The sequence below is a fragment of the Frieseomelitta varia genome, unplaced genomic scaffold, assembly GCF_011392965.1.
Source record: "Frieseomelitta varia isolate USP_RPSP 00005682 unplaced genomic scaffold, Fvar_1.2 scaffold_152, whole genome shotgun sequence".
Lineage (NCBI taxonomy): Eukaryota > Metazoa > Arthropoda > Insecta > Hymenoptera > Apidae > Frieseomelitta > Frieseomelitta varia.
In genome coordinates this window covers 952,319-963,743 of record NW_025109217.1, presented here as the reverse complement: position 1 = coordinate 963,743, position 11,425 = coordinate 952,319, and the positions used below count along the sequence as shown (strand labels likewise).

Here is an 11,425-nt window from a genome sequence, read left to right as displayed (position 1 = left end):
ACTATAATCTGTTACTCACCATTTCACGATGGTTCGGATAATAAGTTTGCTCGATCAATGGGAAGTTGTCTTTCCCCAAACGACGTTGGAGTCCAAGTAGGTGCGCAAACACCCATGGTTTGTCCTGAAGGAACGGTCGCAGTTAAGAAAGCCATTTTCTATGCTAAACTGACAAAGTTCTTAATCGTTCTTTTTATTCGAAGTATTTTCAACTTGGCCGTTGAAACTCGCGTACAAGTTCGCGTACCTGAAAGTTGTAAATTGCCGTGAGGTTGTTAACGCTCGGGACACCGCCGTACATTAAACCGAGGAGAAGGTTCTTGTAGTCTTCACCCGCGTCCTTTAGGTTTTGTCGTATCAGGACGAAATCTGGCTTGAACGATCTGTCGACAGGATTTCTCCGCTTTATTTCATGCAGTTGAAATACACGTAACAAGTAGACTGTAGATTTTATGCATTTATACGAAATTGGAGAAAATATTTGTATCTGAAGAATCATGCTTTTTATAATATTTATCAATATTTGTAACAAGAAACAATCTCCTGTTCCATTATCCTCAAAAACGCGATTCATGGTCTAATAATAAAAATGGCTCCAATCCGTACCAATAGGTATTATACTGCTGATATTTTAAATATGATTACGTATCCAAGTTTTTCTTTCTTTTTTTTTTTTCATCTCCAAGTTTCTCACAAATGCATAAAAATGTACGGTTAAGCAGCGAATACGTTACGTCAGATAGATTGAAAGATAACATTACCGGATGACTTTGGTCCCGTTACGATAAACCGCCATGGACACAACAGTGCCATTCTCGCTCGCAGTCAACGACAATTCCCGAAATTCCGCCTGTTCTACGCGGATCTCGTAATCACCGTGAAGCCTACGACCCCGGAAATATTTGCTCCAGTCGGTATTCTGGTCGTCGATAACCAGCAAGGTGAAACATCGATCTTTGTTGTAAGACGGCCCTCTGGTCGCGCCTGACACCGCCGCTCCCAGAATCGATGCACCCTGATTGCAAAGAAAATTCAGACAATTAACTAAGTTTCCTCGATTATTGTTCTTCTTGAAAGAACACCAATTTTTCTTTCACGCTGCAATGCAACGCTCGGAAAGTTGCACTATCAATAATATCGGTTAATGAATACCGAAAAGATTAATGGAATTTCGCGCACGCGAATGTTCGCAAATCTCTTTGAATGCAACAAACATCTCACCGAACATGCAAGAACGCAATTTCAACTAGAAATCTGGCACGCGTCATTCTGTGTATCGATGTTTTTGCACCATACGTGGAAACGTGGTCTGTTTGAAAAAAGAAACAGCAGCTATTTATACATATAATGCGCGTTACTCGTTCGTGAAATTGAACTTGAAGATGAAACTCGTTCGCGGAAGTCATCATGCTCACTCGTATATCTCGCGTACGGTGATAAACCAAAGACGGTTTAAGAGGTGAGCGAGGTACGAAACACATGCTGTAATTTCAGAGAATGATGTTACGCCTGACAAGAGGAATAAATAGACGTAATGTATACCCCGGAACAAATGACAGTCACTAACATGGCAGAAATATCGTGTAATAGAAAAATTGCTAATATCCATGTTCCTTTCGTTCAACGGACGTACAATTTGACCCTCATCATTCCGACGGATTGCAATGCTACCAAGTGCAAGTCAGGCTTCTCTCCCATTTGCTATCACCGCCGCGAACGTTTTATACGAATTTATCCTATTTATTTAACGAAATAGAACTACGTAAGAATATTATATTTTATAATTTTTCCATTGTTTTTTACTATCCTTTCAATATTTTATAATTTTCAATGCTTTATGTATAATGTATTTCCTCCTTGAACTCGAGGGAATATAACTGCCTAGCGATTGGAATTAAAAACTCGTACAGAAAATTTAATTATTCTTCCGAAGCATTCGAAGAAGAGAATTGAACGTGCCTGGTCGCGAGCAGCTCCGGTCAGGCTCTGAACCCTCTGAAGCAAACTTTCCCTGGTCTTGGCAGGCGAGGAAGGAGCGCTGGTGGTTCTCGATCCGGGCCTCAGGTTCAGGCTCAGGTCGCCGCCAACGGGCTGAGGTGGTCCAGACGGCGGTGCACCGGGTACCGGTGGCTGGCTGGCCGGTGGAACAGGCGTCGGTTGGGACTGCAGTGGCCGATCCGGTACCGCTTGATACGATTGGGACGAATCCCTGGCCATGGAGGCCAGCCCGGAGTCTGTGCTTGGTTCATCGTCGAGCTCCGAGCTCAAATCCCCTGACGAGAACCTGGAAGACAAACTATGGTCGTGGTCGTGATAGTGGCAATAGGTCCGATCGTCCAGTGATTTCACGCTTTTTGCTTTCTCGTTTCTTTCTCTTTTTCTTTTTTTCTCCTCTTTTTTTTTTTTTTTTTTTTTTTTTTTTTTAGTGACGTGGAGAAAATCTTCTAAAAGACATTCCTGAGGGAGAATGACCGGATAGTGCCGGATTTGTACCGGTTAAAACCTCCACGATAGCCTACCTCTTGTCCATTATTCGCATTTCCGGATCCGAGGTATTTCTCTAGAATTGCTAGACATTTTCGTTTTCCTCTCTAGTTTATAAAATTTTGCCATTTTCCTTCCCGTAGCTATGTGTCGTCGGCCATAAAACGAATCATGTCTACCCGGGGTCTGCAACAGTATCTTCCCTCACCGATAACCGTTGCATGCCTGCAGGTGAGTCCGACTGCACTTTCTCTGTAGAATGCGTCTTTTTTATATTTTCTTCTTTTCGTTCCGTTTCATATTTTCTCTGAGAGTTTCCTTCTTCCTATTCTTTTTGCCTTAAATCTTCTTCTCTTTCTCGCTTTTCTTATAGAGTTTATTTACTCATTTTCTCGATCTTTTTCTTCCTTCTTTCTCATTATCTCCTCACAGAAAGTTTGTAACGCTAAACATTTACTTCCCCCTTGCGCAATGGTAAGTATAATCTTATTATGCGTTAATTTTTCCCCTAACTTTCTTCCAATTCTTCCCGACTTTGACTAAATACACTGCTTTCAAATAACGAGTGTTCCGCACTATCACTACCACTTAAACACTCTGCACTTTGTACTGCTCCAATTTTCACAAGATAATTTGCAAAACAACCATGTCCCGTAATTAATTGTGTTATCCTAAAAGTTAAGTTACTCGGTCCATTTTGTATCCACAAGTCCCAGTTTTTTATTATTGATTTTACGAAGGGGCGCGATGTCACCCTTGACGTGGTTATTTCATTTTTCCAAGAGTCATATACCTCTTTTTTAGCCTAAATCCGGAGTCTTATTTTCTCAGCTTTTGTTATTGATATTCCTCTCCGCTTGATTATCCGTGTTTGATAATATATATCTCTCCACATTTCAACTTCTTTATATAATGCGGCCGATCCCGCCAACAATTCGTTTGGTGTAGTCCTAGATGCTCTTGCGATTCTTATCGCCATGGGGCGTTGTAAGCTGTTCAAAATTTTCTTTTCCCTTCTTCCTATACAATTTACCCTTCCTATATAATTTAGGATAACACATTTTCATAAAGCTGTCTTGTTCTATATCCTGAACCGCATATATTCGGAAGAATGCGGCCTGTAAACCTTACTGTCCTTTCTTGGGTTTAAGTGTCTCAAAATGGTACAAAAAACTTAACTTACTATCCAGAATCACGCCTAAATATTTAATTCTATCTTTTATTATCATTCGCTGGTTGTTTATACTTATCCATGAGAGTGGTGGTTTCCTGGTCTTTGCAAGGCCATAAAACCATAAGGCTTCCGTTTTAACGAGCGCTATATTTAGTTCTAATATTCTTATTTCATTAGTGACCGCTGCTACGGCTGCTTTTGCCATTCTTATCGTCCTTGACCATGTGCTACCACTCGCGATTATTATCGTATCATCCGCATACGCGATTATTTCTACCCCGTCCAGGACCGCTGCCCTGAGAACCGAGTCGAATCCCAGATTCCAAAAGAGCGGGCCCAGAACAGAGCCCTGTGGGACACCTCTCTCCATTATTCGCTGGGCGAGAAATAAGTACTTCCTATATTAACTAATCTTCGTATTTTTAAGGTAATCTTTAATTATTCTTGTTAGGTATTCTGGGACCCGATGCCTGATCAATGAGATGTTTATCTTAGACCATGAGAGAGAATTGAACGCATTGGCAATATCGAGTTCCACCGTTTTCCAGGCCAAGGTGATCACCCTGTCAATCGCATCGATCGCAGAGCGACCCACCCTGAATCCGTACTCTTTTAAGGTGTTTCCAGATTCTATCTACCATTATTTTCTCCAGCATTTTACTCATTTCACTAATCAGGCATATCGGGCGATAAGCCGATCGTCCTTACCTGGTTTTAGAATCAATACAAGTCCCGCATTTTTCCATTTATTCGGAAACTTTCGTTGAAGAGCTCTTTTATGTCTTCTTTCATATACGTTACTACTACCGCCAAAACTTTGCTCGGAATACCGTCTATCCCAGGGGTGAAATTTCGTTTCACTATCCCTTTGATTGCTGTCGATATCTCGGTTATGTCACTATCTAGGATTTCATTTCTTTCATAGTGCGTTCTCATACCTATGGTCAGCTTTAGGAAATAGACTGTCTAGAATATTTTCCAGGGTGTTAGTTGGAAGAACTATTGTGCTTGGAAGCATCTTCTGTTTATTCTTTCCTAGCACTAGCTTATAGGGTTTCCCCCAAGGATCTCCGTCTATCCCCTTCATTAATTCATTCCAAGATTTCATTTTAGCATTCTTAATTTCAATTCTTAATTCATTAGAAATTTCCAAGTATTCTTTTCTTAATTGAAGTTCCTGTAAGTGTTGGTTATTTTATTTTCTTCGCCTGCATCTTTGCAACGCTCTCCTTGCTTTCAAATTGGTTCTTCGTAATTTCTCTATCCTTTGATTCCACCAATAGGTCGCTTTTTTATGTACAGGACGTGATCTCGGCAGTTTATAATTGCAAATCTTTACTAATTTTCTTTGTAGTCGACTCACTCTTTCCTCTAGGTTTATTGATTCCGACCTCCCCATAACCAGATAACTGCCTGTATTGCAGTTAGCAAGTTATCTGTATTAATCTGTTTTAAAGCCCATTTTTTAAATTGGGAATGGGTTCCACTTTCCCTTTCAAAGATTCCTTTCTTGGGATGAAGTCGACACTTATCCGGGTGACCCCTCGGGAGGGGGGGGGGGGGGGGAGGATAGATTTATTATTATATATCTGTGGTCGCTTAACAATTTCACATTTTTTTAAAACTTTATAGTTTTTTGTTATTTTAACAACTTCTGGTGTCGCCCAAATTAGGTCGACTACCGACTCTCCTCTCCATCGCATGCAAGTGCTAATTCCCCGGTTATTAAGTGTATATCCCACTCAACTGTCCACGAGTAATCTGCCTCTAAGATTCGCTCTCGAAGGGCCCCACATCTCCGATCTTGCGTTAAATTCCCCAAGAACTATCACTCGTTTAGTATTCGAGACTTTCTGCATTTGTAAACTAATATCATTTAACATATTGCAGAACTCATCGACTGACCAGCTGGGCGGGGCATATGCTCCAACCACCATTATGTCCCCATGCCACTACTACGAAGCCTCTCCCTGTACAAGGGTTCTCATGGGGTTCTCCCACATTTCCATTGCGATGGATAGCTACGCTTTTCCATCCTTTCTGCAGTCTAGTCACTATCATGAATATCTGCATAGGGTTCGCAGATCACTATTAAACTTATATTTAATTCAATAATTATTTGCTTCATTAGTTTCTGCGCAGCCATAGAATGATTAATATTAATTTGGCCAATACGCATTATTCTATTATTCTGAAATATCCATTCCTTCACCTTCTTCATCTTCCTCTCTGTCCTCAGAGACATTATTTTCCATATTTCCCCTTTCGTTTCTTTCCACTCTATTTGTTGGTGATTTTTCTCCTGGTGGATTGCAATTTCCACTTTCTAAGCGATGATCGGCTGGTATCCCCAGGTCATGGCATATGGGGCACCTTGGCGGCGATTTGCAAGTTTTTGCCATATGTCCTTTATCTTCGCATTTGAAGCATCTGCCACTGCGGTCGACCGGGTCTCGGCACTGACTCTTCACATGGCCTGTCCTCAGGCATCTGAAACAATTATTGTATAGCCTGTCCGGCGAACCGGCACAACGGCTTTGCGTCCTCGCCCACGAGGGGCATACGCCACACAATCATTCCATCTACCCCCAGTTTCGCCACTGCCTTCGGGACANTTTTTTTACGTTCAGTTCACACGACTCGGCTCGGATAATGCACACATCGAACAGCCAGATGCTCGGGGTACAAACGGCATAGATGACGCGCCGGCGATGATGGACGATTGCTGATTGTTGGTTTGCATGCGTGACACGGGCGTGCGATGACACGTTTGGTTCTGATGCGCGTACACAACTCGCACAGTCTGGGCTGGTGACTTTTAACGGCTGGGCACGTCTGATGCGTTGCGTTGCCACGCGTGAAATGCGGCTCGATGATCGCAGACGACTTTTCCCTGACGACGAGAGATGACAATCTGGGATGACAGGTAGCCGATAACGGGCGTATCGCTCGCTCTGACAATAAGTCGTAACGCGGGATGCCTGGTAAGCTTGAAATGGTCTTAAATATCGTTTACGGGGGTTCGAATGATACGAAGCGTCGACTGTAATTAACAAAAAGTTCTCTTTAAAGCATTTAAATCACTCGGCTGACTAGTGACCAAGATGGAAAACGTCGAGGCTTCGGGGTTTTCAGTCTGCACGATGCCGAAAGCGTTCTCTTGGGTAATCATGCACACATTTATGGAGATTTATGGAACGTGTGAAGAGAAACGTGGAAATGCTTGCATTCGGGATTTCGCTCGTTTCGCACATTTTTGCCATCGTTAATGTAATTCGCTTAATTGTACTCTAATTAAATAAATAGCCGGTACAGCGCGGTTGGAATTGTCGGTTGAACTCGAACATCGGCCGTTAATCATAGTTCAATGGATAGATCGGACAGCTTGGAGATAATTGGAACGAGCAACTTACTCGCCGTGATGTTACACGAACGTATCTCTCCGTTTGGAATATAGACGACACGTTCAACGAAACTTTATATCAAGATGGTCGTTCGTTATTTTAAGCTTCCATTATGAGACGCTGTCCTCAGATTCAATGAAAAGGCCGCGACAAATGTGCACCTCTACAAGCATCTGTCGTACAACGACCCGAAACGCTCTTTGTTTCGAGTTGCTCTATACATTTCCATCTTCTATTATGAATGTATCTGGACGTTCTCAACTACGTGGAACAAAGTGACAATTTTCATCGCTCGCCCGGACTTTAATCTCTCGCGACGTTTCAAAACGAGACGTTTCAACGACCTTTCGAGCGTTAACGTTACTTTACAATGTCTTGATCGTCTCACAATTTTTTTCTCGTCCACGCTTGCGTATATTTCCGTCAATCTGTCATTCCGAAACAATTGAGATCTCACTTTTCAAACGTTCGAATCTTACTGCATACCTTACTGCGAAAGCAATAATTTTCGTTAATTCGCCGATCGTTGATCTTCGAACGAGTTGCGTAACTGGTATCGCAGCCATTGACAGCTATCGACAAACAATCTTTCGAGCCATCGTACGAGCAAATAGAAAACCGCGGAGACGCGAAAGCGTCGCGCTTCCGAATTCCACGAATCTCTCGAAAACAGTCACAGAGGGGAGAGTAAAAGTATTGCGGGGCGGCGGGGGGAGAAGAGGAGAGAGAGTTCCATCGAGCATGCAGAGAGAAGACCACAGAGAGAATAGGCATCGCGCTGTTGGACGTTTGAAGGGGGCTTGGCACTCACCTCCGTTTCAGGTAGTTAACATTGGAGGTGAAGGACTGTCGAAAGCTGGAGAATGAAATGTTGCCGGGTGAAGGAGCTGTACCACAGTATTTGGCGCAACCGCCGCGGCCGGTAATCTTGCTGGTTTAACACCGACCTCGTCCCCCTGACGAAAACCGCAGGATTCCCGGTGGTCTTTGGCGGTCGGATGCTCGCCGACGTACGCGACGATCCTCGTGTTCTTCGGTTGGCTTTGGTGACCGGGAGAGAGGAGAGGGAGAGGAGGATTCGTGTCTCGGAGTTGACGGCTCGACGACGACGTTCACGAGCGACTTGTCCCTTTTTGTTGCGTACCTTTTCCCCCGAAGTTGCGGAATAACACTTCAACGTAAGGTAATCCGAAAGGAAAGGATGAAATAAGAGAGGTGAGGAAGGAGAAACTAAACAATCCAAGTTGAAATCTGCAATGGGAATGGTAGACGACGATTAGAGACGGCTAGACATTGTCCATTGACGACGAAACACGAGGATGGATTAATATAAAGTGCTACAATTTCGTAAGCACCCTTTAATACAGCGGCTTGTGACGCGTTTGTTACGTAAAGGCGCGAAATAAAGACGTTACTACAGAGAGAGAGAGAGAGAGAGAGAGAGAGAGAGCGAGGCAGTGGTATATAAAGTATTATCCCCGGACAAAAGTGTCGTTCAAATTTTTAATGCCCTTTTCAAAAGAGGCCGGAGAGAAGTCGTTGAAAGCTACGGAAATATCAGTTGACTGATATAAAAAGAGAGGAGATAAACTCTTTTTCTGCTCCCTCTGTTCTTCCTTTTTTTCTTTCTTTCTTTTTTTTTTCACACTGAAGTATCTCTATAATTAAACGTTCGTGTTATTAGCAAGAAACAACAAGAGCTCGTGCGAAGGCCCGCGATAAAAACGTCCACGCGAACGCTCGGAGCGCGCGAGAGATGGAGACCCCTCGCAGAAATTTAGCACAGCGAAAGTAGAGCTTGATATTCCGCTGATCGATACCACGACCAAGCGTGACTTTATACGCCGAGGAATTTTTTTTTATTTTTTTTACACGACCGGTGTTTTGCCCCCCTCGGATGGGAAGCGTGATTTGAACTCGGATATCGAATCGCCATAGAGATCGCCTGATAACGGTTTTATTGCCCCGTACTCGTATCTTTAGCCAACTGCTGGCGATGTTAGGAAACGGAGAGTTGCAGAAATGCACGTTTCTACGAACAAAAAAATAAAAAAGAAACCGATAAAATCGGCGTTCGCCCTCGTTCCCATTCAAATTACCCGGAATTACTCGCTGGTGTTGCTCGTGAATGCCACACGCTATTCCGCGATCGTAAAGCAAAAAACAGAATCGAGTAAAACGCGCAAAACGGAAAGAGAGAGAGAGAGAGAGAGAGAGAGACTCGAATGGAAACTTTTTTCCCCTGAACGACGAGAAAAGTTCAGTTGCCTGATTTCTTTATACTTCCAGCCAGCTACTCCGATTTCTACGCGAATAAATGCATTTTCCAATCAGAATAACTGGAAACTTTAAACTAACGAAGTTTACAGAAACGCGGCAACTTGGCTGACTACCTGAATTCAGTTAATCCGACAGATTCTAGATTTAATCGAATCTTGGATGAACTTGCACGAATTTCACCCTCGCTTCGGATTTCCACGCGTTTTTCACGCGCGTCTCCGTTTCCTCGCTCTCGTAATTGACTGTAAGACTACTGGACTGTCTATCTTGTTGTTAGACGGGAAATTCAGCTCGTTTTATATCTCTGTTTGAAGTGTATTAAACTTCAATTAACGGACGTTGACGACAGTTTCTAATTTTAACGTGGGGCAACAATTTTTCAAACTGTTGACAGTAGACAGTTACGTAGTTGAGTCTCGCAAAGAGCAGAGTGTGATAGAAAGTTTCAAATCAATAGATTTCACGGCGCACCCTTCTGCTCAAACATTTACCGTGCAAAGTACGTATTCTGGCATAAAGTATGTTTGACAATAACGTGTGAACAAACTTCCTTTTCAACGTGCTGGATAATAATTTTCTCAATTAATCTCGCCGCGAGAGATGCGATTGTACGTGTTACGCGTTTATATTTTCATGGATCTACGTCGTTCACGTTATCTCTAGAGGTTTTAGCTTAGACTCTAGTAATAATCGATGACGGAAGAGTCCCTAGGTGTTAGGAAAGGGCAGGCGCATTGACCGCCCAAAGCTGCGCACACAGAAACGTGCACCTACCGTGAAAAAATTGAAAATAAATGAGAAGAATACTCACCGTTGAATATTCAATTCGGGAGTAATTGCAAATTTATTTACATTTGCATCAACGTTAAATTTATTCCGATAATTGATGAACGTTTTCTTGTTTGTGGAAATGGGCGTAGTATAGTATCTTTAATCCAATCACTCAATGTTTTTCAAACTTGAAGCAACGTGTTACCTCTGTCAGCTTATACTTGTTAAATTCTTTTTGTTAAGTTGCCTACACTTATTGTTACAAATATACGTATTTGATATTTGGTTAGTAATATCATTTGTTTAACTTCTTCATAATCAATGTTGCACGACAGAATTTTTCCCAAAGAGACAGAAAAGCCAGGCAGGGGGAAAAAGTAAAAGGTAAAAATCACAGAAACAAGACGTCACGTGAAAGTAACGCGCAACGTACCCGCGTGAACAGTCACGTCACTTTATGCACACTGTAAATTGCAATCTCGTATTCATCGATCAACATACTATATCGTTGCGTTTATAGGATCCCGCGTGAATTTAAACCGAATACGAATCTCGACCAACAATGTACTTGAAACAGAGAACTGATTACGAATCACTGTTATCGTCTGATGAAAAAATTTTTTACTCGTAATGAAACACTAAGCTACAGTCCATGAATTTCCTATTTGTTATTATTAGAGGGCTGAAATGTAAATAACTCGTTCAATTTTATTTAACATCGAAAAAACCGGCGTCACAATTACTTGTATAAAAACATTAGGATTACGTACGGAAAAGAAACCGAAAAAGAAAATAGCCTCCGGCTAAAAATCAATTTCCTATTCCTTTCAATCCGCCAATAACCGCCGCGAATAATCCACGATCTCCTTGCCAAGAACTGTGCCGACTACTGGTCGGTGCCAAACATCGAACTACCAGAAAATAATATAAATATCGTTGAACATACAGAAGCAATCTATGAACCGGTTTGTTCGATCCTCGACCGACCTTTCGATCAGACGAATTTTCTCAATCGTTGACTTTGTCATTAACTTTCGGCGTTAGGCTCTGCTTACAGATTACACTTAGGAGGCAAGAACTGAGGAACTGGTACTCACCTGTGTCGCGTGCGTGTACTACCCACTAGTTTGCCGGTGAAGCAGTGAGCCTCGGCCGAGGATCGCGAGGGTGTTACCCGGAGGGTTAGCTGGTCGATAGGTTGACGCTTGCGTTCTTCTTATCATCCCCCACCAGCGTATCGCGAGCTAACGACTAGGGGAAAAAAGGGACGAGCCCCTGTGTTTCCCGATATGCCCGGTCCCGGTTCTCTCTC

At 42.7% G+C, this 11,425-nt stretch overlaps 1 protein-coding gene across 2 annotated transcripts in view; it reads right to left on the bottom strand.

The window, feature by feature from the left end:
- Nucleotides 1–11,348, bottom strand: part of LOC122535218 (synapsin) — a 46,339-nt gene extending 34,991 nt beyond the window's left edge. Inside the window, exons 1-6 of one of the 2 annotated variants that reach the window (XM_043666583.1) lie at nucleotides 11,211–11,348; nucleotides 7,874–8,313; nucleotides 1,960–2,296; nucleotides 762–1,015; nucleotides 248–383; nucleotides 20–124 (exon numbers count right to left, since the gene is read on the bottom strand). In XM_043666583.1, coding sequence (XP_043522518.1) covers nucleotides 20–124; nucleotides 248–383; nucleotides 762–1,015; nucleotides 1,960–2,217 — 753 coding nt within the window. In that variant the 5' untranslated portion in view covers nucleotides 2,218–2,296; nucleotides 7,874–8,313; nucleotides 11,211–11,348. The remainder of the gene's footprint in view (nucleotides 1–19; nucleotides 125–247; nucleotides 384–761; nucleotides 1,016–1,959; nucleotides 2,297–7,873; nucleotides 8,314–11,210) is intronic. The other variant, XM_043666575.1, reaches the window with a different exon arrangement.
- Nucleotides 11,349–11,425: the final 77 nt, after the last annotated feature.